Raw genomic sequence first — 24,368 nt, forward strand, 5'->3', positions numbered from 1 at the left:
CTCATTTTTAATTTCAGACGCCCAGAGCTGCAAAACTCATTTGTATTTCTCTTGGTTCTCCAACTTAAGAGTTGAGAGGAAAGGAAAAGTGGCCATGTGCCATAGTCTTTTGACTATCTGGTGCTTACAACTACCTTGAAAGTATTCCTTACAGAGTCTGATGGATCAAAACTATAAAACATTATGAACTATTTAACTATGATCTGTATTGTTGCATCTCTAAGATAACAACTGTACACAACTAGTCAGATAGTAGAATTGATAAACAAACTTAAAACTTGATCACCTCTAGTCAAAATGCAAACAATCCCTACTGTTCCATTCTATTAGAACCACATTCTTCACTTCGATTCTCTGTACAGCAGTACATAATTAGAGTTATTTTTGTCTTGGAAAGAACAGTAAGCCAAGAGTTATCTGATCCCACTCACTTGTTGTCTCCATGAAAGGATCATTATGTAAATTTGCAGCCTCAGTGTCTGGGACACTATCTGGCATATTGTAAGTACTCAATAAATATGTGTTACCTGAATGGGTTAATATCAATTAGCACTGAACACATAATACTGATACCAACAAGAAAAGTTAGGCCGGATTTAGGCTAATCTCTTACTCAAAATGGGAACAAAATAACCTGTGCTGAAAAGTAGCACAGAATGGTGAATGAATTAATTTTAGTGCTTGGGTGCTTAGCTAGGAGATAAGACCAGCCTAGTTCATGGACTAGAAACTATTTAATGGATCACTCTATGCACTTATAATCTTGTTTAGCCATTGGTCACATAACCTTTTCATTGGTTCTGGGTTCTATCCAAAAATCTTATGCTAAAACAGATCCAAAAATTGATACAGAGGTCACTGTTGGGGAGTAAATGGGATCAAAGATTCCTTCTTTTTGATGTGGTGTGTTTGGGTGAGGATGGGCAACTTATCTGTGTAGATATTCAATAAAGTTCTGTTAAATGAATGAATGAGTGAATGAATGAGGGGAGTAGCCAGCCTCCTTCTGGCCTTGCCACCACCAGGTCATCTAGCTGGCTAGAGTCTCTGGTACAGTAGAGAGGGAAGACTAAAGCGAATTGAGAACTAAATGAGTTCATGTCTCTTTCTCACCTTCAATTTCTGAAGAGACAGATAGCCTTAAAGGCTCTGGTCTGGAGTAGGAAGAGAAGTTGAGAGGAAATGAAAAGAATGGAGAAAAGGATGAGTAACATGAACGTACACACACACAGGGAGGGCATTGATTACCGTTTAGACTGGGGAATCTGATTTTTGTTGCCAGAACAGAAGGACCTGCATCTTCAGACCTGCATTCATTCTCCCAGTATGATGGCCTCTAAATGTTCCAATTTAAGACCAAAGGTGCTGGGCGAACTCTTACAGTGAGTGTTTGAATGGAGTGAGCCTACTGAGCCCCCAAGTTCCATGACGTGGTATCTGAAATAGCCAAGCAATTGCCTCCATTCCGTAATCCTCACAGAAAACACATTTGCATATTTTTGTGTGTGGGCATCATGGCTGGGTCCCAGCAGTCGGCCCCTGTTGGGATTGGGCGGTGGGCGGGAGTGACAATCCCTGGCTTGTGTGTGGGGGCTGAGGGAGCTCCTACTCACCCTTTCCTGTTTTTCTTTGAATGCTCTCCTCAGGTTGGGTGGGCTCAAAACACTTTCAAAAATTTTCCACCGCTCGGCTGTTTCCTCAGCTGTTCTGTCTCTCCTGTGTGGAGAGAAGTCAGCAGAACTGTGGGTGGAGGAGGGAAAACTGAGAGAAATATAGTACAGGGATTAGCTGTGTGGGCTGTGCAGAGAGAAGCTGTGTACTGAATGACAAATCTGTGAGACTCAATACACCACAAAAGTAGTTGGTAGTGAACTTCCTGCCCCTTCCCCTGCCACCCTGGCTGTGGCTGTAGGGTGGAGAAACACTCCCTGGGTCCCCCTCCCCAGAAGCATCCCCAGGGTGAGCTGGGGTCTGGGTGCTGGGCCCGTAAACTCATGTTCCTCCTGCTTCCAGCATTCAGGGCCACACATGGTGGGGCAGGAACAGAATTGTCTCTCATGGTTGGGTTTTCTAGCTGGGGACAGCTGCCACTCTGTCTGTATAATAAGGACAAATAGGGGCGAGTTTTCTAATGAACTTAGTACCTGAATAGGATATGAAGAATCCCAGCATTTCTTTCTTTTTAAAAAAACTTTGTACCAAATTTTCGGCTGGATAGGTGATAACCAATTGTCAACAGCAAATGATTTGACCTTCAAATCATTGACTTCCTCCTCCTGGAGGAGGTAGTTATTCCTGCTCCAAGCTTGCTTCACAGGGTGATAGGAGGATCATTGACATGAACGGACCAAAATTTATTGAGTATTTAAGAGCTAATAGCCAATGTTTACATGGTATTGTTTTCCTGACCCAGGTAATATCTCTCAGCAAGGAGCACTTGGGAGAGTGAGTTATGGGATGATTCCCACTCCCTTACCCAGGATTCTTGGCATTTAGCTTTTCCTAAAAGAAATCTTTCTTCCCAAATGAATCTAATTAACTTTGATCATTTACAATCCTATACACCTCCTGGTTGTATAGTAAAACCTCAATCAATGAAAACCCAGACTGTTCCTTCACTTCTACCTTATGTTCTGTCAATTTCCAAAAGGATTCAAGTTGTTCACTATAAATGACCTAGACGTAATAGAACGACTAGAAACAATCATGTAAGAACAAGAGCCAGATCATGCAGGGGTGAGGAGATTGTATCAGAAAGTACAGGTTAAGAACAGTAGCTCAATGGAACTTAAAATTTCAATCTGAACTTCCTGGTAGCTAAGGTGAAAACAAGAGAGGGGGAGACAGTAAGAGGGAGAAAGAGATTACATAACTCGTCTTTTTATAAAAAGGAAGCATAACATTTCACTAAGAGACAATTATATTTCTTGACATTCAGCTCTAAGATGAATTTTTCATGTAGATCTTTATATAAGGGCTATTGAACAAGATAATAGTGATTGTCTTTAAGAGCAGTTTTACAAAAATTGCAAAAACATTGCCGATGTAATCATTTTTTAAACAAGGTCTGAAAATGTAATGTTAAATCACCATTCCAGGCGGGTGGTGCTATAGGGACCTCAAGTAATTGTCTACATATGTGGGCTTAAAGTGGTTAAGGAAAATTTAGAGAATCCAGAGGAATGGATGTTACTAGACTCCTGGGCTTCTCTGCCTGAAATAGAAATGCTATCATTCAGGCTTTGGAGGGGAACTACAGAGAAAACAAAACTCCAGGATCCTTCTGCTGGAATCCTTTGGCTCACTTAGATTTTTGTGAGAAATCTAATTACAGGAGAGCCTGAGTCCCAAGGTTGGCAGTGTTCAGCCCTCGTGTTCCTACGCTATTATGAATAGTGATGTTTAGTTAACACTGAATCTCATAATGTCCTCATTTATCAAAAGACAAATGGTCCTGTTCAAAAATTTTTATTTTACCAAGTTAAAAAAAAATCCATATATAAAGAATTTTCTTCTTAATCCTGATTTAACTAAAGTTTTTCATCTTAAAACAGAAAGTTCCATGTTTATACAGTTTAGGTTTTTAAAATGGCTTCCAACAGCAAAAGTTAGTTCTTGCATTTAATGTTGCTTATGTTCTCATGGATTTTTCTTCTTTTTCCTATTTCTCCCTCCCATCCCGTCTCATCCCACTCTATCTTATGAGTGTGTTTTCCAAACCTAACTGATCATAAAAATCAACTGGGTTACTTGTAAAAGCTTAGATTCACAGGCCTCCTTAAGAAATTCCAATTCAGAAGGTCTAATGTGTCTGGGCAGGTCTGGGAAACACTACTAGCTGGTCCCCTAGGGCCCAGCCGTGTGCTCTGTTCACAGTTCACATGAAATGGTGTTGACTGACTGGCTGAATGTTGGTGCGGCCAAAAGGAATGCTAGTAAGAACCCACTGTGTTTTTAACAAACAATTTGTACTTAGCCATCTGTTGTGCACTGCAGTGACAGCACCATCCGTAGGCTGCTTCCAGGAGTAATGGCACTGGATTCCTCCATATTGTTTGTACACATGCCGCCCCCCTCTGCCAGGGAGAAAACATGCTAAGTCTACGTGTTAGACACGGCAATGCAGAGGCAGTCACTCCTCAGTATTACCAGCCCCTCAGGTTCCCTAAAGCACACATACACTCCTTTCTTCCATCCCACACAAATTGTTGAATTATCGAATTCCTAGAGAAGCTACTATACAAAATTCAAATTAACACGTGTTCTGCAAACACATTCAACCAACTCCTGAGCTTGTAATATAGCTCTAAAAGTAAATTATTTAATTAATTTTGGATAATATCCAAATGGTACAAAATTCAAAAGATACAAAGGGATACAGTGAAAATTAAGTCGCCTTTCTATTTATCTGTCACCTACTCAATTCTTCTTCCTGGAGGCAACTACTCTTACCTGATTCATATTTATCCTTTCAGATGTGTGTATACAAACATCTCTATATTTTTGCAACCAATGGTAGCATACTATAGATATTTCTACCACCCTTGCTTTTCTTATTTAAAAATATTTCTTGGTGAGTATCCTGTACCAATAGATATGGAACTGTCTCAATTTTAAGAACAATTCCATTATATTCTGGTTTAAGAATATAATTTAATTTATTTAACCAATTGAAAGGTACTTAAGTTGTTTCCATTTTCTTGCTATCACAAACAATGCTGCAGAAAAAACCTTATCACATATCATTTCACACGTGTACCAGAATATCTGTAATTCCTAGAAATACAATGCCTGGGTACCTGGGTGGCTGAGTTGGTTAAGCATCCAACTCTTGATTTCACTTAAGTCATAATCTCATGGTTTGTGAGATTGAGCCCCACATGGGTCTCTGTGCTGACAGCATGGAGCCTGCTTGGAATTCTCTCTTTCCTTCTTTCTCTGCCCCTCCCCTGCATGGGTACACACACTCTCGCTCTCTCTTTCTCTCAAAATAAATAAACATTGAAAAAATTCTTTAGAAATAGAATGACTGGATAGAGGTTTTACATTTTGGAGTTTGATAGATATTACCAAACTGTTTACGTAGAGGTTGTGGCTGTTATACACAGGCTAGAAGCATACAAAAAGAGTGCTTTGTTCTTCATATCCTAGCCTGCATAGGGTATGATAAAACTTTTGATCTTTGACAACTTGATAGGTAGAAGATAGAATCTTATTATAGTTTCAGTGTGCATTACTATTAATAGGTTGAACATCATTTCATATGTTTCGGAGCCATGTACTTTCTTTCCTGTGAAATATTCATTTCCTTTACCTATTTTTTTTTCCTGTTGGACTATAGTTTTTTCCTTATTGATTTGTAGAAGTTCTTTGGTTTTTAAAGAACATTAGTACTCATCTACAACATGGGTTGCTAATTTCTTTTGAAGGTTTTTTGCCATGCATAATTTTTAAATTGATTTGTAGTTGATATTCAATATTATATTAGGTTCAGGCATATGACATAGTGATTTAATACGTATCTACCTTATGAAGTGATCACAATAAATGTAGCTACCATCTTTTAGCATACAAAGTTATTACATACTATTAACATACTATTAACTGTACTAACATACAGTATTCCCAATACTGTACCTTGTATCCTCATATCTTATAAGTAGAAGTTTGTATCTTTTTTTTTTTATAATTTTTTTTTCAACGTTTGTTTATTTTTGGGACAGAGAGAGACACAGCATGAACGGGGGAGGGGCAGAGAGAGAGGGAGACAGAATCGGAAACAGGCTCCAGGCTCTGAGCCATCAGCCCAGAGCCTGACGCGCGGGGCTTGAACTCATGGACCGCGAGATCGTGACCTGAGCTGAAGTCGGACGCTTAACCGACTGCGCCACCCAGGCGCCCCTGAAGTTTGTATCTTTTAATCCCCTTCTCCTATATCACCCATCCCCCCACCCCTCTCCCCTCTGGCAACCACCAGATGGTTCTCTGTATTTATGAGTCTGTTTCTGTTTTGTTTGCTCATTTTTCTTTGGATTCCACATATAAGTGAAATCATATGGTATTTGTCTTTGTCTGACTTAGTTAGCATTGTTCCACTTAGCATTATATACTCTAGGTCCATCCATGTTGTTACAAATGGCAAGATTTTGTTCTTTTTTATAGCTGAGTTTTATTCCATTGTGAGATAGGTCTGTAGGCCTAGATATAGAAATATCTCACATCTTCTTTAATCCATTGATGGACCCTTAGGTTGTTTCCATTTCTTGGCTATTGTAAATAATGTTGCAGTGAACATGGGGATGCAGGTGTCTTTTTAAGTTAGTGTTTTCATATTCTTTGGATAAATACCCAGCAGTGAAATTGCTAGATGATATGGTTGCTCTGTTTTTAATTTTTTGAGGACCCTCCGTACTGTCTTCCACAGTGGCTGCACCATTTTGCATTCCCACCAACAGTACACAAGGGTTCCCTTTTCTCCACATTCTTGCCAATGGTTGGCTTCTTATCTTTTTGATAATAGCTATTCTAACAGGTGTGAGGTGCCATCTATTGTGGTTTTGACTGATGTCTCTGTGGTGATGAATCATGTTGCATATGCCATGTATACCTTTTGATATTATTTTAGGTGAATTTATCAATCTCTTTTTAAAATAGCTTTTAGTTTTTGTCTCCTATTTAAAAATCCTCTCTCTTATGTTTTTTTTAGTATCCAGTGATTTCATTTTTAAAAACTAGATCTTTTATCATCTGAAATTTATTTCAGTAGCAAGTGTGAAATTAGTAATCCAACTTTATTTTTTCAGTATGACTATCCAGCCGTCCGAGGAAGAAAACCCATCATTTGACCTTCTGATTTGAAATACTTCCATTATTATCTACTTAAGAGCCTGTGTTTGGCTCCATTCCTGACCTTTATAATCTGTCACGTGTTCTATTGATCCATCTATTTATGTCCCAGTGCCATGCAGTTTTCATTACCTTAGCTTTGTAATTTAGAACTCTTGGTAGGTTAGGTTGCCCCTGCATGACTTCTTTTTTTAACCTCATGTCCATGTCTTCAACTTATAGGAATGCTTTTAGTATTTTCTCATCGAGCATTAGGTCCCTAATGGTTTTTTACTTCATGAAGACCCTTTTCAATTCCCACGTAAAATGATTCTTGCCCCATTGTCTGTATGGTAGGTTGTGTCAAACTTTAGACTGCCTTGTGAAAGGTCTCAAGCTACAAAGGCCTTTCTTATATTGGGCGGACATTGGTTCCCAGTGGCTTCCACTCATTTGCCTTCTGAAACAACAGAAGAGAGGAACAGTCTCATTTACCATAGCCTTTCGGACTTCTGTGGGTCTCCTTGAAAGTTTCTCTCTGCTTTACAGCACTGGAGTTTAACAAATGTCATTTGTTCTACCAGTGGAGAGATGAATAGCTGAAAGTCTTTCAAAGACCTGCTGAGCACAGAAAGGTGGGATTGTACTCCTCGGCATGCTTATGCTCCACCGGCAATCTGCTAATTGCTGATGCATCAGGGTTTCTAGATGCTTCCTTGCCCTCACATTCCTGAAAACTGCACATAGAGAGCTGTCCCCTACACTGCAGTATGGCTCTTGTAGGGAGAATTCCACACTTATGACCCAAAGTGAGGCCATCTGACTCACATTTCTTACTGTCTTTTGAATTTTACTTTTGGCTTTAGACTTCTCACATAGATCAGTCATAGTACTGATGAGGCTAACATCCTTCTTACCTAAGCACCAACAACTTGCTGTGGTTCCATGTGTTGTGTAACCATTTACCTCAGTTTGGATATTCTGTGAATCTGGGTCCTACTGCAAACTACACTTTGAATAAGTCATGTGGGTTTGGTTGCAGTGATGATGTTTTTGTTTCTGCAATTAAAAAAATTATCATCTGTGGAAGAGTGCCACTCTTCAGATTTCAAATTCCAAATTTTTAAAAGTCTTTATTGGGTGGGGCCCTGGGTGGTTCAGTCGGTTAAGCGCCCTACTTCTGCTTGGGTCATGATCATGTGGTTCGTGAGTTTGAGCCCTGTGTCAGGCTGACAGCTTGGAGCCGGGAGCCTGCTTCAGATTCTGTGTCTCCCTCTCTCTGCCGCTCCCCTGCTCACACTCTGTGTTTCTCTCTCTCTCTCTCTCTCTCTCTCTCTCTCTCTAAAAAAAAATAAACATTAAAAAAAGTTTTTATTTGGCTAAAAGCAAGGAAAGCTAATATGAGGAATTTTATGGCATTCAAGTGATGAGGTCAGACAAGTAAAAAGACATGGAGATAAACCATTTGTATGTGAGATTTTTTGCTTTGTTCTTGGTGCTGGAGCATAAGATGACAACTTGTCACCAATAAAACTCTATGACATTTCATATCATTTTCGTGCTCATGCCTAGTGCTTTTATTTCACAGATGCAATGAGGGCCTCGTGCATATCTATCAACTCTGCATGGCCTGTTCACATACTGAAAGCAGGATCTGATCCCATATTCTGACTTCAATACCGTGTAGACCTTTATTCTTTAAATGAGTGGTGAGACATAGGATGCAGTTGATTATATATATGGAATTCTTTCCTTGACAAACTTCCTAAAACTTCAAGGCAAACACTTCCCCCAAATCAGTATTTTTGGTATTTAACAATCTCATTGTTATGAAATGAAGCCAGCATGTTTTATCCCTTCTCTGAAACTAAAATTTCCTCACCTAGTCTTGCTAAATGCCCCTCAGGCTTCAGGGTAACTGGGGTCTGGTCACACAAGTGATTGACAGACATTTATTTCATGAGTGAATGAAGTTAATTCAGGACAGGCCCAAGTATGCTTACTGAGACAATAATTTTACAGCTTATTATAATTAGCATACATTTAAAACATCTCTTTAGTCATCAAATCAAATAAGATAAGCAATACATCCACCCCAGAATAATATGCTAGATATTAGTCAGGAATTACATTCTTAATCATAGGACGTGGGTTTTCATTAACTAACTGAAGCATAATTAGTTGTCTGTGAACATGTGGCTCATTGATCCCCTGTGCATCTAAAGATAGTGCTTGTGGAGGGCTGGGTCAGGTGGTAGGTTCTGAAATAACGACCAGTAACATCTGAGCAGTCTCCAGCGGTCTCTTCCAGACAGGGCACTAAATAGCATATACACAAATAGACCCAGTCTGCTCCCCTCCTCTGTCCCCTTCTTTCTGAGAAAGACGGGGTGTTTTTTCACTTTTAGACGTGGTGGGGGAGGGCATTGTTACTTTGTACATATTTCCTGCTTTTGAAAACTTTTTGATTAGTTTGTTTTTTGAATCAATGATGCTTTTTCCTTCTTCTGATTCTCCATGGTGTTCTCTAAGGCAGGTACTGAGAAGTGAAATAAATCTACAGAAGTAGAAGTGACCTGAAAAAAATCTTTGATTCAAACACTTTTGTAGTACATTTGTTGATAACAAACACAAAGAAAAACAAAAACAAACAAGCAAACGGATTAAAAAAAAAAAAACAAAAAACCTTCTTCTGAGAATGAGCAGGAAGGGTATTGTACTATTGTTTTCACTGACCATTATCCAAAGGCAAGATCTCCAGGGAACAGAGCCTGGCATTAGCACTCAGATTAGGAATTCCTTAGTAAGGAGCCTAACTTGTAACTCTCTCCAAAGCCTCTCCAAATAGAGGCTGAAAAAAAAGAGCACTTGTGTAATTTACTTGTATACATGCTCTGGGTCATGCTATCAGGCAGATCAAGAGAATAGAAAAGAGGCACAAACTACTTCAGCTCCCCAGCAAGTTCTGAGAGCTCTCTGTTCAAATCCAGCAAGTCTGTATGTGTTTAAATGGTTGGGCTGTTGTAAGCCCGTTGCCACTTAGATACCACTACCAGCCTTTTATCTTAATCTACATGGGAGATTTAGAAACAGAAACTTTGGGGATTTTGTTTGGCAATTAGAACTTGCTTTTCTTGCTTGGACTAAACTTGCTTTACAAGATACTGTCTTCTAGGGGTGCCTAGGCTACTCAGTCGGTTAAGTGTCTGACTCTTGATACCAGCTCAGGTCATGATCCCAGGGTTGTGGGATCAAGCCCTGCATTGGGCTCTAAGCTGACAGTGAGGAGCCTGATTTGGATTCTCTCTCTCTCTCTCTGCCCCTTCCCTGCTTACTCTCTCTCTCTCAAAATAAATAAACTTAAATATTTTTTAAAAGATATTGTATTCTTTAGGGCTCTTCTGTTTCTATAACTTGACTGGCTTTTGTATGATGGCCATGTACAAAATCATCACTCGCCTTAAGTTTTCCACTATGCTGGATCTGCTAATTAGATATTAGGATCTGTGGTATAGATTGGCTTAACATCATCTTAATCCAGAAATGCCCTCTTGGGCAGAAATTGATAAAGTAATATATTCTTGCAGACTCATTAACCACAAAATTAGTCTGTTTTCTGAATTTTAAAAAAAAAGTTTGGTTCATTTCAGGAGCATTCTGGAAGGCATATATTGGACAAAGTTGACAAAGGTAGAAGTGATTTGATTAAGTAATATTAGTGGACCATAAACATTTTGTAGAATTGGGCTTGCTAACTCGGTGGTCACCAAAAGGGAAAAATAAGTTATTTATTGTTAATAAAAAATGTTCATTCACTCCAGGATTGAAATATGATGAGTTGTTTAGCGTGTGACCCGGTATTTAAATTAGTTTTTCTTTTGTGTTTAGATCCTTCTCTGGAATTAAAGGACTCCAGCTGAAAGTTAACCTCCAACCCAATGACAATTACTTTTTCTACGTGAGAGCCATCAATGCATTTGGGGCAAGCGAGCAGAGTGAAGCTGCCCTCATTTCCACCAGAGGTACTTCTTTTTCATACACACACAGAGAACTATTTCCAAGCATTTCCATTTCTTTCCTTCTAACACCTAGAGAAGACACTGTAGAAAACTACTTCTTAAAGCTCCAACCTCTTGGACTAGGTTCTTGGCATGAGGACCCAACATTGGTTAAAGACCAAGATATTTCTTTTAGATTTCTGGTTTAAGAAGTTCTCAACCTTGGCTACCCATTAGCCATCAGTCAGGGTACTTAAAAAAGACTGATGTTGGGGCCCACTCATGGAGTCTCTGATCTGATTGATCTGGAGATGCATATGGGCTCTGACATGTGTTTTTAATCCCCCCAGATGATTCTTGTTTGGCTCTCAATGTGCTATAATTAGTGGGCATGTTTTGAGTGTGTGTTAGGGACAGTGGGATGGGGATATTCTTATTTTATTACACTGTAAACTTTATGAGCAAGCTTCCAGTCTCATTCTTCTGTTTATTTCTGGTGCCTAGCACATAGTTTGTGCCAATTAATGTTTGTTGAATAAATGAGTGAATAACTCAAGGAAGTGATAAAGCTGTTCAATGACATTTTGGAGAAAATAGCCAAATGATGCCCATAAAAAAATACTTGGCTGTTCTCAATTATTGTGAAAAGTGAGAGATGCAAAGGTGATCATTTTCTTATCTTACCCTCGACCCAAAGATGGCAGAAGATTGAGGGCAGTACATCAAGTGATTTGCTTAACCAGCAAAAACTTGTGCACATGTCTTGTTTGTGATGTGGTCAGGGCCAGCCTGATGTTTACAGGAGAGGACATGAGGGCTGCCTTCCCAGAAATATTTCCCCTCCAGTCCTAATATGGTGCCTGGATCTTCCACTGTTAGAACCACTCCCTCGGCTGACGCCAGTGCATCTTCAGACTTTCATGTGCGCGTGAATCTCCCGAGGAGCCTGAGAAAATGCAGATTTTGGTCCAGGAGGTTGGGACGGGCCTGAGCTTCTGCATTTCTAGCCAGTTTCCGGGTGATGTTGCTGGCCAGAGGAGCACAGTTTGCATGGCAGAGGGAGCTCGACTATGCCAGGCGAACTGCAGCACCAGGTGCAGGCACGTGGTCATTAGCACTCACCCAGGCCTTGTTTGTCATGGATGAGATTTCCAGCCTGTGGATCTGAAGACACTGAGCAGGGCATTCTGATGTCAGGGGAGAGGGAGACTGCAGTCTGAAATGTGGGGCTAGGCCCAGGGACAGCACTTACTATTGTGATCATCTTATAATCTTATGTTCATAACTGCAATAGGAACCCGATTTCTTCTGTTGCGAGAAACGGCTCATCCTGCCCTGCAGATTTCCTCAGATGGGACAGTGATCAGCTTCGCTGAGAGGAGACGGCTGACAGAGTGAGTTGAGTGTTCTGAGAGGGGTGTCACCCTGGTGTGGCCTTGCCTGCGCATGTTCTTGGTTTAATGGACATACCTGGGAGTATAGTACCGAATATCATCACGAGCACACCCATACGGTTCGGGTACGGCTCATCACTAGGGAGAAAGTGCCAGTAGTTCCTAAGTTGGAGTAAGTGTCAGTATTTGTATTGCAAACACAAGCACAGATGGTTTTGCTTAAAACATAGGCTGTTTTCAGGTACCATCTCTGATTTAATGAAAAAAAGAGTCTAGGCTAAATTCTTCTGTTATTTTCAATAGCAGACCAGGTTTTGAAGAGAGGAGAATGACATTTTGTTGAGTTTCTGCTTCTGGCCACAGGGAGGACTTTGAGAGTTTCAGACTTTCTTGTCCCTCTCCACCCAGGAGCTCCCAGAAAAAGGAGTACTAAAGAGCCAAAAGCCGAGGGCCCCATGGGGAGACTGATCTGCAATTTGCTTGCGATCTCTCACAGTCATTGTGAGGGGCAAATGGTCAAATGGGAGAAAGTATGTGAAGGCTTTTGGAAAGTGTAAAACATGTGAGACACAGGCAGCTGTTGGCGTGGATGTGCCTCCCACATGGCTGCCGGCAAGCCCTCAGTCCCTCACTGTGGCTGCCAGCAATGACCTGTGTGGTTTTCCCTTCTGGTTGGTGTTCACCGTATTCACTACGGCGCATGGCCCAGCTCAAGTGCTAGCTGCTCCTGGAAGTCTTCTCTGGGCCCCAGCGCCCTTTGATCTTACCTGTGAAAAGGTCTGAGTGCAGGTGGATTGTTTGTTAGCCACTCTGTCTTGAATAATCCTCAAGGAGCAGCCCTGTATTCTGCATCTTTGAAGTCCCAGAATCTAGCATGGGGCCTGGAATGTTGTAGGTGCTAAAAAATATACAAATAAGTGAATTCAGAGGAAAAAAAAATTTAAGAAATAGATTGGGCTTTTCTGTCTTTTTCTGATTTTTCAAAAAATCAAAAAGAAAAGAAATAGACTGGAAGTTGGTTAGAGTTCATAGATGGTAACTGATGGTAACTGTAATGTATTTCACAGACCTTTATTTATTATTAACCTGAAAATTAGCTCATAAATATCAGGCAGCCAGGCTTTGCTCAGAGAGCAAGGGCCTGTCAGTATCCACCTCTTTGAAAGGAGGTTGTTGGGTAAAGACACGAGAAAGTGAAATACATTCCTTTGCATTAATCATTTTCTCATCTGTTAAAAAGGAGAGGGTGCTGACTGAATATTAACACTGCTTAAATTAAAAATGCTTCCTTGCTGTCTCAGCCATTTCAAAGCAGGATTGAGTACTTCATGCAAACAAGGTCACCCATCAGCAGTTGAAAGTGCTTGGGTTCATTTCACGGTGCCCGTTACAAAAATAGCTAAGGTGAGACAAAAGGAGACCTTTCAACAACCTCTCAGGTGCCCCTACTACAATCCAAAGAGGCCAGAGTCCCAAAGACTGTTGAGCACAGCTTCTACAAAGCACACTCATCACTCCTGATCAGTTCTACACTCTGCTCTGGCCTCACCAGCTGTCTTGCCGTTTAAGAGCTGCACCTCATTTGGTCTCTGTGCCCAGTAAGGTCAGCAAACACCAGACCTCATTGTTAAAGAAGATTTTGGAGACCCCTCCCCTACCTCCTCCTACTTTTCTTCGTCTTCTCTTGATGTTTTGGAAAAAAACTTTGCAAGTTATGTTCTCTTGGACCTCCCCACCTTCCTCCCTTGTATTTCCTCACTCTCCCTGAAAACAGAGATGGTGCCATGTCTTTTTTCCCCCGGCCATTATTCTAATTATTTCCTGGCTCTTAGCTTCTTCAAGAGATGCAGGATACTATACATGCATGGTGTATGTGGCAGCAGAAATATGTTGAACGCATGTTGAAAATTTGTGCAGTTCTGTGGCAATGAGCTGAAAGTTGGGGGCACAATGGGCAACAAATGTCTCTAGTCAAATTCCAGCAGTTTCCAAGGATAGAATCCTGCCTAAACTGTGTGCAACTGTGTGAATGTGGATGTTTAGGAGATCAAAGCTGGTGATACCTGTGGTAGGCTTAAGTGATCCACTTTGTCTGCAGAATCCCCTCAGTGCTGGGTGAGGAGCTGCCTGCCTGTGGCCAGCATTACTGGGAAACCACAGTCACAGACTGCCCAGCTTACCGACTTGGCATCTGCTCCCGTTCAGCTGTGCAGGCTGGTACCCTGGGACAAGGGGAGACTTCGTGGTACATGCACTGCTCTGAGCCACAGAGGTAAGCTGGAGCCTTGCTTCCCTTCTTGGTCAAAGTGTCATGAGTTAATGTGTAGGCAGAGGTCTCTGAGGCACCTAACAAATAGTATCCTACTTCTCTGTCCAAGTCTGAGCCAACAAAGAAAGAAAACAAAAGAGTCAAACATATGAAGACTAAACTGTTAGTCTGATTACTGAGGAAGCCAACTTTAGTGAATGTGATTCATACCTGAGGGAAAGGAGATTTCTTACATTGAACCCTATTAATAGATTTCACCCAGCCATGCCACCTTCCCCACCCTGCATGGCAAAGTTCGTCCCCGGAGAAACAAAAAAGGAAGTATGTTTCATCAGTCAGCTCATTCTCCAAAGATAGTGAGGAGAGACCTCTATGCCACGCATGGCCAATTTCTCCTTCTAAACTCACCTGAGGGTGGAGGAGGTGACAAGGGTAGTACTAAAAAGCTTCCTCCCCAGAGAAATCAACAGGAGTGAGAAAAGAAGTGAGTCCCCGATACCCCTCTCATTGGTCCGTATCAGGAATTGGCAAACTATAGCCTATAGGTCAAATAGGACCACTGCCTGTTTTTGTAAAATTTTACTCATAGTATGATTGGAATACAGTCATGCTCATTGGTTTACATATTGTCTGTGGCTACTTTTGCATGTCAATGGCAGAGCTGACTAGTCATAACAGCAACCAGTGACCCCCAAAGCCTAAAATATTTACTATGTGGCTCTTTACAGAAAAAGTTTGCTAACTGTATTAGTTGTAGTTTTGTTTGGTTGGTTACTATGTAAACACCATAACCTGTGTTAGTCTCAGAGAGATGAGGCAAGCATGGAATGATCTGAATATGCTCACAGGGTGGTCTTTATTAGAAACCTGACTTTAGTCCTGGCCCCATCTTTGATTAGCCTCCTGTTGGCTACTCACCAGGAGTCAGTGAACCCTTTGAGCATACCTAATAGACCTCATCTATGTTGTCAAGGGACAGGGATGCCTGGTCTGCTACATTGTTGGGTTGTGAGGATCACATGAAGTCAGGTACAGGGGAGAGTCTTGAAATTGTAAACTATCAGGAAAATGTGAGGCATTATTCAAATGTAATGCTTTAAAAAGGAAGCCTTCGGAGCTCACAAGTTCCCAGAAAAAGGCCCACAGATTGGGATTTTGCATATCTCTGGCTGCACATTCCTCCCTGTATCCTATTTGACAGAGTTTGATTTTCTGACATGGTTCATAAGGACACTATCTCCAAGAGCTATTTAAAGTCACATTTCATCAAGTCAGAGCAATTATGATAATTGATGTTCATTGCTGTGCAATGCTTAAGGGCCTAGCCCCTGCCTGGAGTTTAAAATCTCTCAAACCCAGAAATTATAATGAGTAGATTTAGAGCTGGAACCAGATATTGATTTCATGAACCAGATATTGATTTCATGAAAATTTCCTTAGGCACTTGAATCTTTTTATTTATTTATTTATTAACATTTTTAAAAAGTTTATTTATTTTGAAAGAGAGAGAGAGAACATGAGCTAGGGAGGGGCACAGAGAGAGAGAGAGAGATCTCAAGCAGGCTCTGCAGGGTCAGCATGGGCCTGATGCAGGGCTTGAACTTAACTAATTGTGAAATCATGACCTGAGCTGAAATCAAGAGTCAGATGCTTCACTAACTGAGCCACCCAGGTGCCCCAACACTTGAATCTTTGAAACCCCAAAACCATAGATTAGCCTCCAGTAACAAATTTCTAGACTCTAGAAAACAGAATTGTATCTTGTCAACAGGTTCAACAAGTTTGGTCTTCGGCTCTTTCAGGCCCAGGGTAGGCTCTGTGGGTTCCGGGAGGAAGAGTGTGCCCGTCTGTGTGGTCACAGCACAGACAGGTCAAGCCTTGAGTGCCTTCATTTCATGTTTCAAATAGAGCACCCCACCTTAAGGCACTGTGATAACCACTGTGGCAGACCCCTCTCTGTTTCACTTTTCTGGCTTCATGATTTTAAACCAAACTGTATTACTCTTGATACTACTTGGGTAGAATCTAAGGTTTAAGATATTATAGGTGGAAAGGAGAAATGGAGAGGGTCTGAGGACATAGAATCAACTGGACTTCTTCCTGCCCACTCCTAAACTTTCTCCCCTAGTTCACAGCCTTTTCACCTCCTCCACCACAGCTACCATGCCTGTACCTTCCAGGGCGAGGTCTGCACCCATGCCACACTATCCTATGTGTTGCAACTGGCAAATATTTCTAGAATATCATTTCCATCATGTCCCTTGTGTTTTTGCTCAAAAATCTACAAACATCTACAGTTTGTAGATGGGACCACAGTCAAGACAGGAATTCAGGAATAATATGACCAGGAAGGGGGAAGGATGAGGAGACCCAAGGGGAGTAAACCATCATGACCAAAAGGGGCTGGACTCAGTCTTGGCCAGTAGTGAGATTCACAGAGGTGGGCCCACCGGGACGTGGGGGCCCCAGTAGAGCAGTTCCAGAGTTACACGGGTATCTAGAATCAAGTTTCGATCTTTGTTCGAAAGACACCAGCAGTCCCAAGAAGGGGCAGGCAAAAGCTGGGCAGGTAAGAGGGCTCCAGGCAGACAGGCTTGGTTTCAGGCCAGAGTGGAGGCTAGAGAAGGAACTGATATGCTGGATAGGAAATGGAGGTGGAAGCAGGGCAGGGCAGGGCAGATTCCAGGCCCTGCAGAACTGGTGGAGCCAAGGCTTTGAGGAATGTCTCTCCCTCCTTGGCCTCTATGGTGGGGACTAGCTCAGGGACTGACTGGGGCTGGGCCTGTGAGCACCAGGGGCCTTCTAAGCATGACTTGGGGAAAATAGCTCAGTAGGGCATTCAGAACTCTCTAGGCCAGTGGTGTGCAATCAAAAATTCTATGAAGATAGAAAAATGGTGTCACAGATGGCTTTTGAACACTTGAAATATGGCTACGAGGACTGCAGAATTGGACATTGAATTTTATATCATTTTAATTTTAATTTAAGTGACCACATGTGGCTAGTGGCAATTGTGATGGACAGGGCAGGTCTAGTTCCTGGCCCCTGACTTTATTATTCATGTTATATCCTCACAGTCACTCACATGTCCTCTCCGAACCTGTCAGACAGACGGTGCTGTTCTCTATGACCAATGGGCTTATTCTGCCACCTCATCATTGCTTATGCTGTCCCTGCTGGTTGGATCCCCTTCCTCTTTCCCACCTATGTCCAGTTCCAACTGTTCCTTTTTGCTGAATATGAGCTCACCTGTTTCCAAAGCCTTCTGTAAGAGTCCCAGCCTACGCTGCTGTTCCCAGTCACTGCCACTTGCAACCTTGGTCTTCTCTGTGGCTTCCAGGGCTTCCTGAGATTCTTATTGTTCTGTCAGATCTCTCACTGGCAAGACATTGAAAAGGTCCTTTATCACTGTGTACGCCTTGCTTACTTTCACATCCCCGTGAACCTCTGCCGTCTCACATGGTGTTTATTCTGCAGGGAAGTTGCTAGCTTCCCATTCCCAAAACACACCTGTACTCAAGCTTCTGGGCCCTTAACACTGACGTCATAGGCCTTAAGGGTCCTTGGCTTTCTCTGCCACACCAGTGCTGCTGTGCTTCCACTCCTCAGACCATCCCCGCTGATCTTTCCCTCATCGCTACTATCTCATTTTTTCCCTTCTCCCACTTTCAGGGCCCCAGCCTCTGCTTCTAAGACTCCCAGGAGAAAACACCAAACTTGGGTTACTTTTTGCCCAGAGCAATTTAGCCTCTTCTGTTGAGCGATTTCCCCTTCCTAGCCTGCTCTTGAACCTGTCCTTTCACAACCAAACAGGTCCATTAAATGTGTGTATAAACACTTTACCAATCTCTGCCCTGAGACGGAGCCTCACCCATAGCCCACTTTTAAGTGATCAACAGAGTTTTCCTCCCTGGTCAGGAGGGTCTGGGTTCCCCAAGGGCAAGGACAGTATTCTGTGGTCCTTCGTAGCCCCCAGAGGGCCTAGTAAAGTGCCGGACTCACAGACATGCCCAGTGAATACTTGTTGAGTTGAATTTATTTGAATTGAAGAGAGAAATTAGAGGCAACACACCTGAGCTGCAAGGCTGCAAAAAAAACATTCAGAAGATAAAAAGGAAAGTTGGTCTGGGGGAGGGGGGGCATATACAAAGGATGAAGTTGGGCAAAAATAATGAAATTTTTCTTAAACTTCATAAAGGCCCTTATGTAAGTTACTTAAAAAATTTTAAGCTGTAAAAGTAATACATTTTATGGAAGGCAAGCCTGCAGTACTTTTAAAAATACATGGCAGCCTCAAAGGAGTTTTATTCAAAAGAATGACACCATGAATGCGGTAGTTAAAACATGTGGGCAGCTGGGAAAGAATTAGAATGTTGAGAAAAATCACAAGGGAGGCATATGCTGGTTATTCTGGGACCGCCTCCTAATGTAGAAGGAGCAAAATTATTAAAAGTGTTTGTCTGTTGAGATGAGCTATGCATTTTAGCATCTAGGAGGGATCTGGTTAAAGGAATTGGGATAACATTATTGCAACTCACTGTGTAGTGAAATTAATAACTGAAAAATTAGTTATCACCAAGTGATCTTCTTCACCATGGTCTTTCAAGATTTCTAGTTTTTAATTCCCCATTCTGTTTCATTTCAGATATACATTCTTCTACAGTGGCATTGTGAGCGATGTGCATGTGACTGAACATCCTGCCAGGGTGGGCATTCTGTTGGACTACAATAACCAGAGGCTTCTCTTCATTAATGCTGAAAGTGGACAGTTGCTCTTCATCATCAGGCACAGGTTTAATGAGGGTGTTCACCCTGCCTTTGCCCTGGAGAAACCTGGAAAATGTACTTTGCACCTGGGGATTGAGCCCCCAGATTCTGCAAGGCACAAGTGATTTTTGGCTTTCAGAGTTTGCAAGAAGAATAATTCAAATTTTGGGGGTCTATTGTTCTTTCCCTTGGGTGCTATATACTCAAAATGTCTCCCATACATTCGCACTAATGATAGCTACATTCACAGTGATCAGCACGTGAGCAAAACCACCAAGGAAACCTTGACTTTCTAGGTAGCATTTGAGTAAAGAAGATGGAAAAACAACTTCTACCCTTTGCTTTATGTATGTTTGCATTCTCCCCTAAACTAAAAGAATTTATACCTGATTTGGGCACCAGAATAGAGAAGTGGTCTTCCACCTGTTTTATCCGTGATGGACAGACAGGATATCCTTCTCTGACAAGAAACATGGGCTTTTTCCATAAGAAAGATGTCACCTCACTCCATTAACGGATGTTGGATTCTAATCATTAGAGAAGGAGTTTTAATTGTTCACAGCTGATAATGAACTCTTTTGTAATAATATGTACTGTAGGACATGAGTCTCTTTTCCCTGAAATTTTAAATGTAGACAAGAGCTAGGTATTAGAAATTTCCATTTGCTAAATAAATGGCTAGAGTCTATAAAACAAAACCTGTTATATGAACTTATTATATATAACTTATGAGCCCTGCATCTCTGGACTGGGACAGACGGCCAAGTAAATGACCATCACGCTTCAGTGGGTTGTGTCACAACTAACTTTCACATAAGAATTTTACATGCGTCTTTTAAAATCTGAACACTTTTATCCCATAGTTACAGTCAACTACAGGAAGCTGGGAATCCCTTTTTGCCAAAATGAAATAGTTGGTCATTTTTAGATACTATATTGAAATCTCTTGAAATCTTCCTAAAATATGTGTGCCAAGTTGATAAATCTAGAAGGCATTTTGAGATGATTGCTCTTGTTTTCAATAATGTAAATACTTTGATCTTATTTATAGATTTTTTAAATTATGAATTCATTTCTTTCTTTTCTTGTAATTAGGAAATCATATCCTACTGTTGAGATCTGTTCTAAATTCTCTTGATTCACAGCTAGAAAATCCAAACTGGATCTGTAACTGCATTGGTAGAGCCCCTCCAAAGCCATCACAACTCTGCTTTAAAATGAGAGCAGCTACGGGCAAAGTGGATACTTAGTGAAATAGAAGGAACAATGTAATGCTTTGTTGAGAATGTTCTCTTCACTTTTGTCAAGACTTAAAAGTGTTACCATCAGGTTCTGACTCATCAGCAACCCATGGGCATTATTACTGTTTTGGTGAGAATGTCATGTAATTAAAAACAGGAACACTAGTAGCAACCACATGAATTTTAGAATTTGTCTCAGCTTGGGTTCTTCCAAAAGTAGACCTGGAGATAAAGATGCAGTGCTGGTTGTTTACACAGGAAGGAATTCTGGGAAGCACACGGGAGGAAGTGGGGAAAGTAAGACAGGAAGGGGGAAGAGCCAATAAAGGACATGTTTTATGAGGGGGTATTGCCACTCTGATCAACTGGGGCTCACTTGTGCTGGTGGTACCCTGGAAACCACCCAGAACATTCCAGAAGCTGGCATTTAACCACTCTGTCCAATCCCTGTTAGTTGAGGGTTGATCCAGGGGGCATTAGGTTCCCATCCACTGCCCCCCCCACCCCCACTTTTCCAGGTGTGTTCCTTGCAAACTCCTGCAGTCTCCAGAAAGCTCTCAGACGAAGGAAATGAGAAAGAAAGTCATCTCACGCAGAATTGTCACCACACAACTGCCTAATGCAGCTGTTGGTACACTCAAGTGCGCTGGGGGTGAGTTGGAGGTAAATGGGACAGGGCACCAGCAGCATCTGCCATCAAGTTGGCAGCTCTGGTATGAAGGGGAGAGTCAGAATAATGGGAAGAACTAAGGTTGAAGCTTGATTCAGCTCTTTCCAGGTTTTAACTCAAATTCTTTAGTTATGCCTTTCTCTTGGGATAATTGTAAACATCAGATTAAATAAGCATGTGAAATGTCACAGCATTTTGTAGTCTATAAAACATCCAGACAAGGGACTTCGGAGATCCTCTTTAAAGCCAATCCTCCATCACGTCCCGTGAGTGGTCCTCCCATATCTGACTCCATGTGTGTGGTGGAAGATAGGACTCTGGGCTCAGAAGGTCCATGTTTCAGCTGCCTCCATCTGTTGACTGATAGATTTCCAGTGGGTGGGTTTCTAGGGAATTATTCCAGTGGAGACAAGCAAAGTGAAGTTAATGCTTTTTCCTTACATCCTCAAGCAATTCCTTCCTCCTGGCCCTTGTTTTGAGTTCATTTTTCCTTCTTCTTGTCCTTCCCACTCACATAACACAAACCCTCAGAGCAAAGAAAGGAAGTCAGCAAATTTTGTCAAAATTGCTCCTCTGCAAATCTGTCAATGGTACTTATTAGTTTAATAACATGCAGAGCTCATACCTCATCTCTTTTAATCTTCATCAGGACCTTGCACAGTAAAAATCACTGCCATTTCATAGATGAGGAAACCAGTCTCAGAGCAGTTAAATAACTAGTTCACACTCACAGCCAGCAGGTGGCAGAGTGTGGATTTAGATACAGCTCAAATCCTGAGCCAGGAGGATAAAAAGATGTTTCATTTTGTATCAGAGATCATGTTTTCCATATATATGTGATTTGTGAAAATTACATGTGTGTGTATATACATACACACTCTCCGCCATACACCTGTACATATGCAGGCAGACATTCATACATAAACATTTTCTTCCCTCCTGAACTGACTTCCTTCCCAAATGTCAGTTTTGTTGTTGATGCTGTCTTGGGTTTACCTTTGATTCCTTCTTCAGTACCGATGACCTTAATTAGGATTCCAAAGAGTCGGTAACATCTTATTTGTGAAGAAAAGACTTTAATACGTGAAACCACAATGCTTCCTCTCAGAGGTATAGGGCCAAAATAAAGGAGTTTTGGGAAAAAGAAGAAGAAATGAGGGTTAACACTGTGGTCCTTCTTTGTTTGCATACACACCTGCACAACCCTGGACAGGTACGTTCTTGGTCAAAGATGGAAGGATTTTTCTACTGAAGCAAATCAAAATGCATTCCTGCTGTTTTTTCTGGAGATGCTTCCATAACGTGCAACAGAACTGAAGTATCTTACTTCATCATACCCACTTACAAAATTGTGTGCCTTAAGCACCAAACACTAACACTCTCCTGTCAGAAGCATCCTTCAGGCTCCAGAGTGGCCTGTGTTGGAAGTCATTTCTTATCTTTACTGTGTTAATTACCCACCAACGATCTCAAGTGTTCAACTGCTGAAAGGACTCACAGGACTCAGTTCATATTCAATGAAGAGCTTCGTCACAGGCAAAGGATATAGTACAGCTGCACAGAGGAATGTTAGGCCATCAAGGGGTTCTGGTATCTCAAGTGCAGCCTTGTTTGTGCTCCCACCATTGGGTTACGCATTCTGTCCAAAGTCTCCAGGCCTCAAACCACCACCAGTGTGCATGTGAGGCATTGTGATACCAGGAAGCCCAAGTTTTGTTTCTGGTGGTGTTGGGCCAGTGAACTGGTCACATAGGCACTTTCCAGATATACAACTAGCCCTAACTGTTGAGCCTTACTCCTCTGCCTCCTTCAGCCTCCACCAAAACCAATGCAAATCATCAATCTGTTGATTGTTACTAAATGATACTATCATTCTGCAGCAAAACAACTAGTGGTTGTTGAATCATGGTTCCAGAATCTCACTTATTTTTTTTAATGTTTGTTTATTTTTGAGAGAGAGAGCACAAGCTGGGGAGGGGCAAAGGGAGAGGGAGACATAGAATCTGAAGCAGGCTCCAGGCTCTAAGCTGTCAGCACAGAGCCTGACGTGGGCTTGAACTCACGAATTGCGAGGTCATGACCTGAGCCGAATGCTTAACCAACTGAGCCACCCAGGCACTCCATTTATTTTTAGTTAATAGATCTCATGACCGTGTCCAAGGGTCAGTAGCTTTGTGGATATGCATGTGATCAATTAAGACTAGCAAAAATAAGCCCATGCTGGGCACTTACTGTCCTGTGTCCCTGAGCTCAACTGCTGGGGAGTGTTTGAAGAGTAATAATAGTAAGAACTGAGTCCATCCGCTCATGTCCCTGATATGGTGATTGCCAGAGTGATCCCAGGCACTCCCTGAGTTGAATGACATGGGTGCTGAGTTCCAGTCCCCTTTATAAAGTGCAGGAGGGAACACGCTTTCTGGGCTGCTTTCTGAAGAGGAGATCAACACCTTTCCTTTTTCCTTAGTATCCTCAAAGTGTTTGTGATTGTGTCCCTCTTGGTGCTTCTGTTTTGGTTGTAAATGAACTCCTTTTCTATGCTGAGTTTGTTTTTTGCAAGTGATATCAATAATTTCAAATCCCAAAACAGTATATGAACTACAGTTTCAGAATAGATGGGGGATTAAGAATGTCTAACTTGGAGCAAAGATGATTAGGGAAGGAGGTAAGATATCTTTAAAGGTTTGAAGAGTTATCTCTAAGAGGAATAAAGCTTACTTTGATTTTTATACTAGGACTGGTGGAGAGTCCCAAGGTTGATGAATTTGGTTCAAAAGATGGAAGAACGCCCATCAGTGATGATTGGCTCAGGGACATGCTGCTTAGCAGTAATGAGCACTCAGAGTTAGGATGAATGATCAATTGCCGGAAATATTAAAGATTTGGGTTCTAGATTCGTGGTTTTGAAACTGTGTTCCTGAAGTGCTGGGATTCCACAGACTTGCCTGATGGCTACTGTGGGATCCAACAGGAAAACCGAGTGGGCATAAATTCTGACCCCTGTCCTATTTCATCACGGCAGCTCAATATTAATCTGTTTTACACATTGGGTTTCATATAATAATTCATTTGATGAAAAGATTTCCATGAGTAAGTAAAGTCGGAAAAGTAGATAACCATTGAGGTTCAAGTCTGAATTCTGTGATGCAGGATGACCCAAAAGTCCTTAAATCCTCCATTCTTTCAGAGTACCTTTTACTTTACTAT

At 41.6% G+C, this 24,368-nt stretch overlaps 1 protein-coding gene across 1 annotated transcript in view; it reads left to right on the forward strand.

Moving 5' to 3' along the window:
- The window catches only part of CMYA5 (cardiomyopathy associated 5), an 88,930-nt gene extending 68,979 nt beyond the window's left edge, over positions 1-19,951 (forward strand). Inside the window, exons 10-13 of the mRNA XM_027039277.2 lie at positions 10,714-10,847; positions 12,118-12,217; positions 14,316-14,489; positions 19,132-19,951. Coding sequence (XP_026895078.1) covers positions 10,714-10,847; positions 12,118-12,217; positions 14,316-14,489; positions 19,132-19,378 — 655 coding nt within the window. The 3' untranslated portion in view covers positions 19,379-19,951. The remainder of the gene's footprint in view (positions 1-10,713; positions 10,848-12,117; positions 12,218-14,315; positions 14,490-19,131) is intronic.
- Positions 19,952-24,368: the final 4,417 nt, after the last annotated feature.

The sequence above is a fragment of the Acinonyx jubatus genome, chromosome A1 (genome assembly GCF_027475565.1).
Source record: "Acinonyx jubatus isolate Ajub_Pintada_27869175 chromosome A1, VMU_Ajub_asm_v1.0, whole genome shotgun sequence".
NCBI classification, from domain to species: domain Eukaryota; kingdom Metazoa; phylum Chordata; class Mammalia; order Carnivora; family Felidae; genus Acinonyx; species Acinonyx jubatus.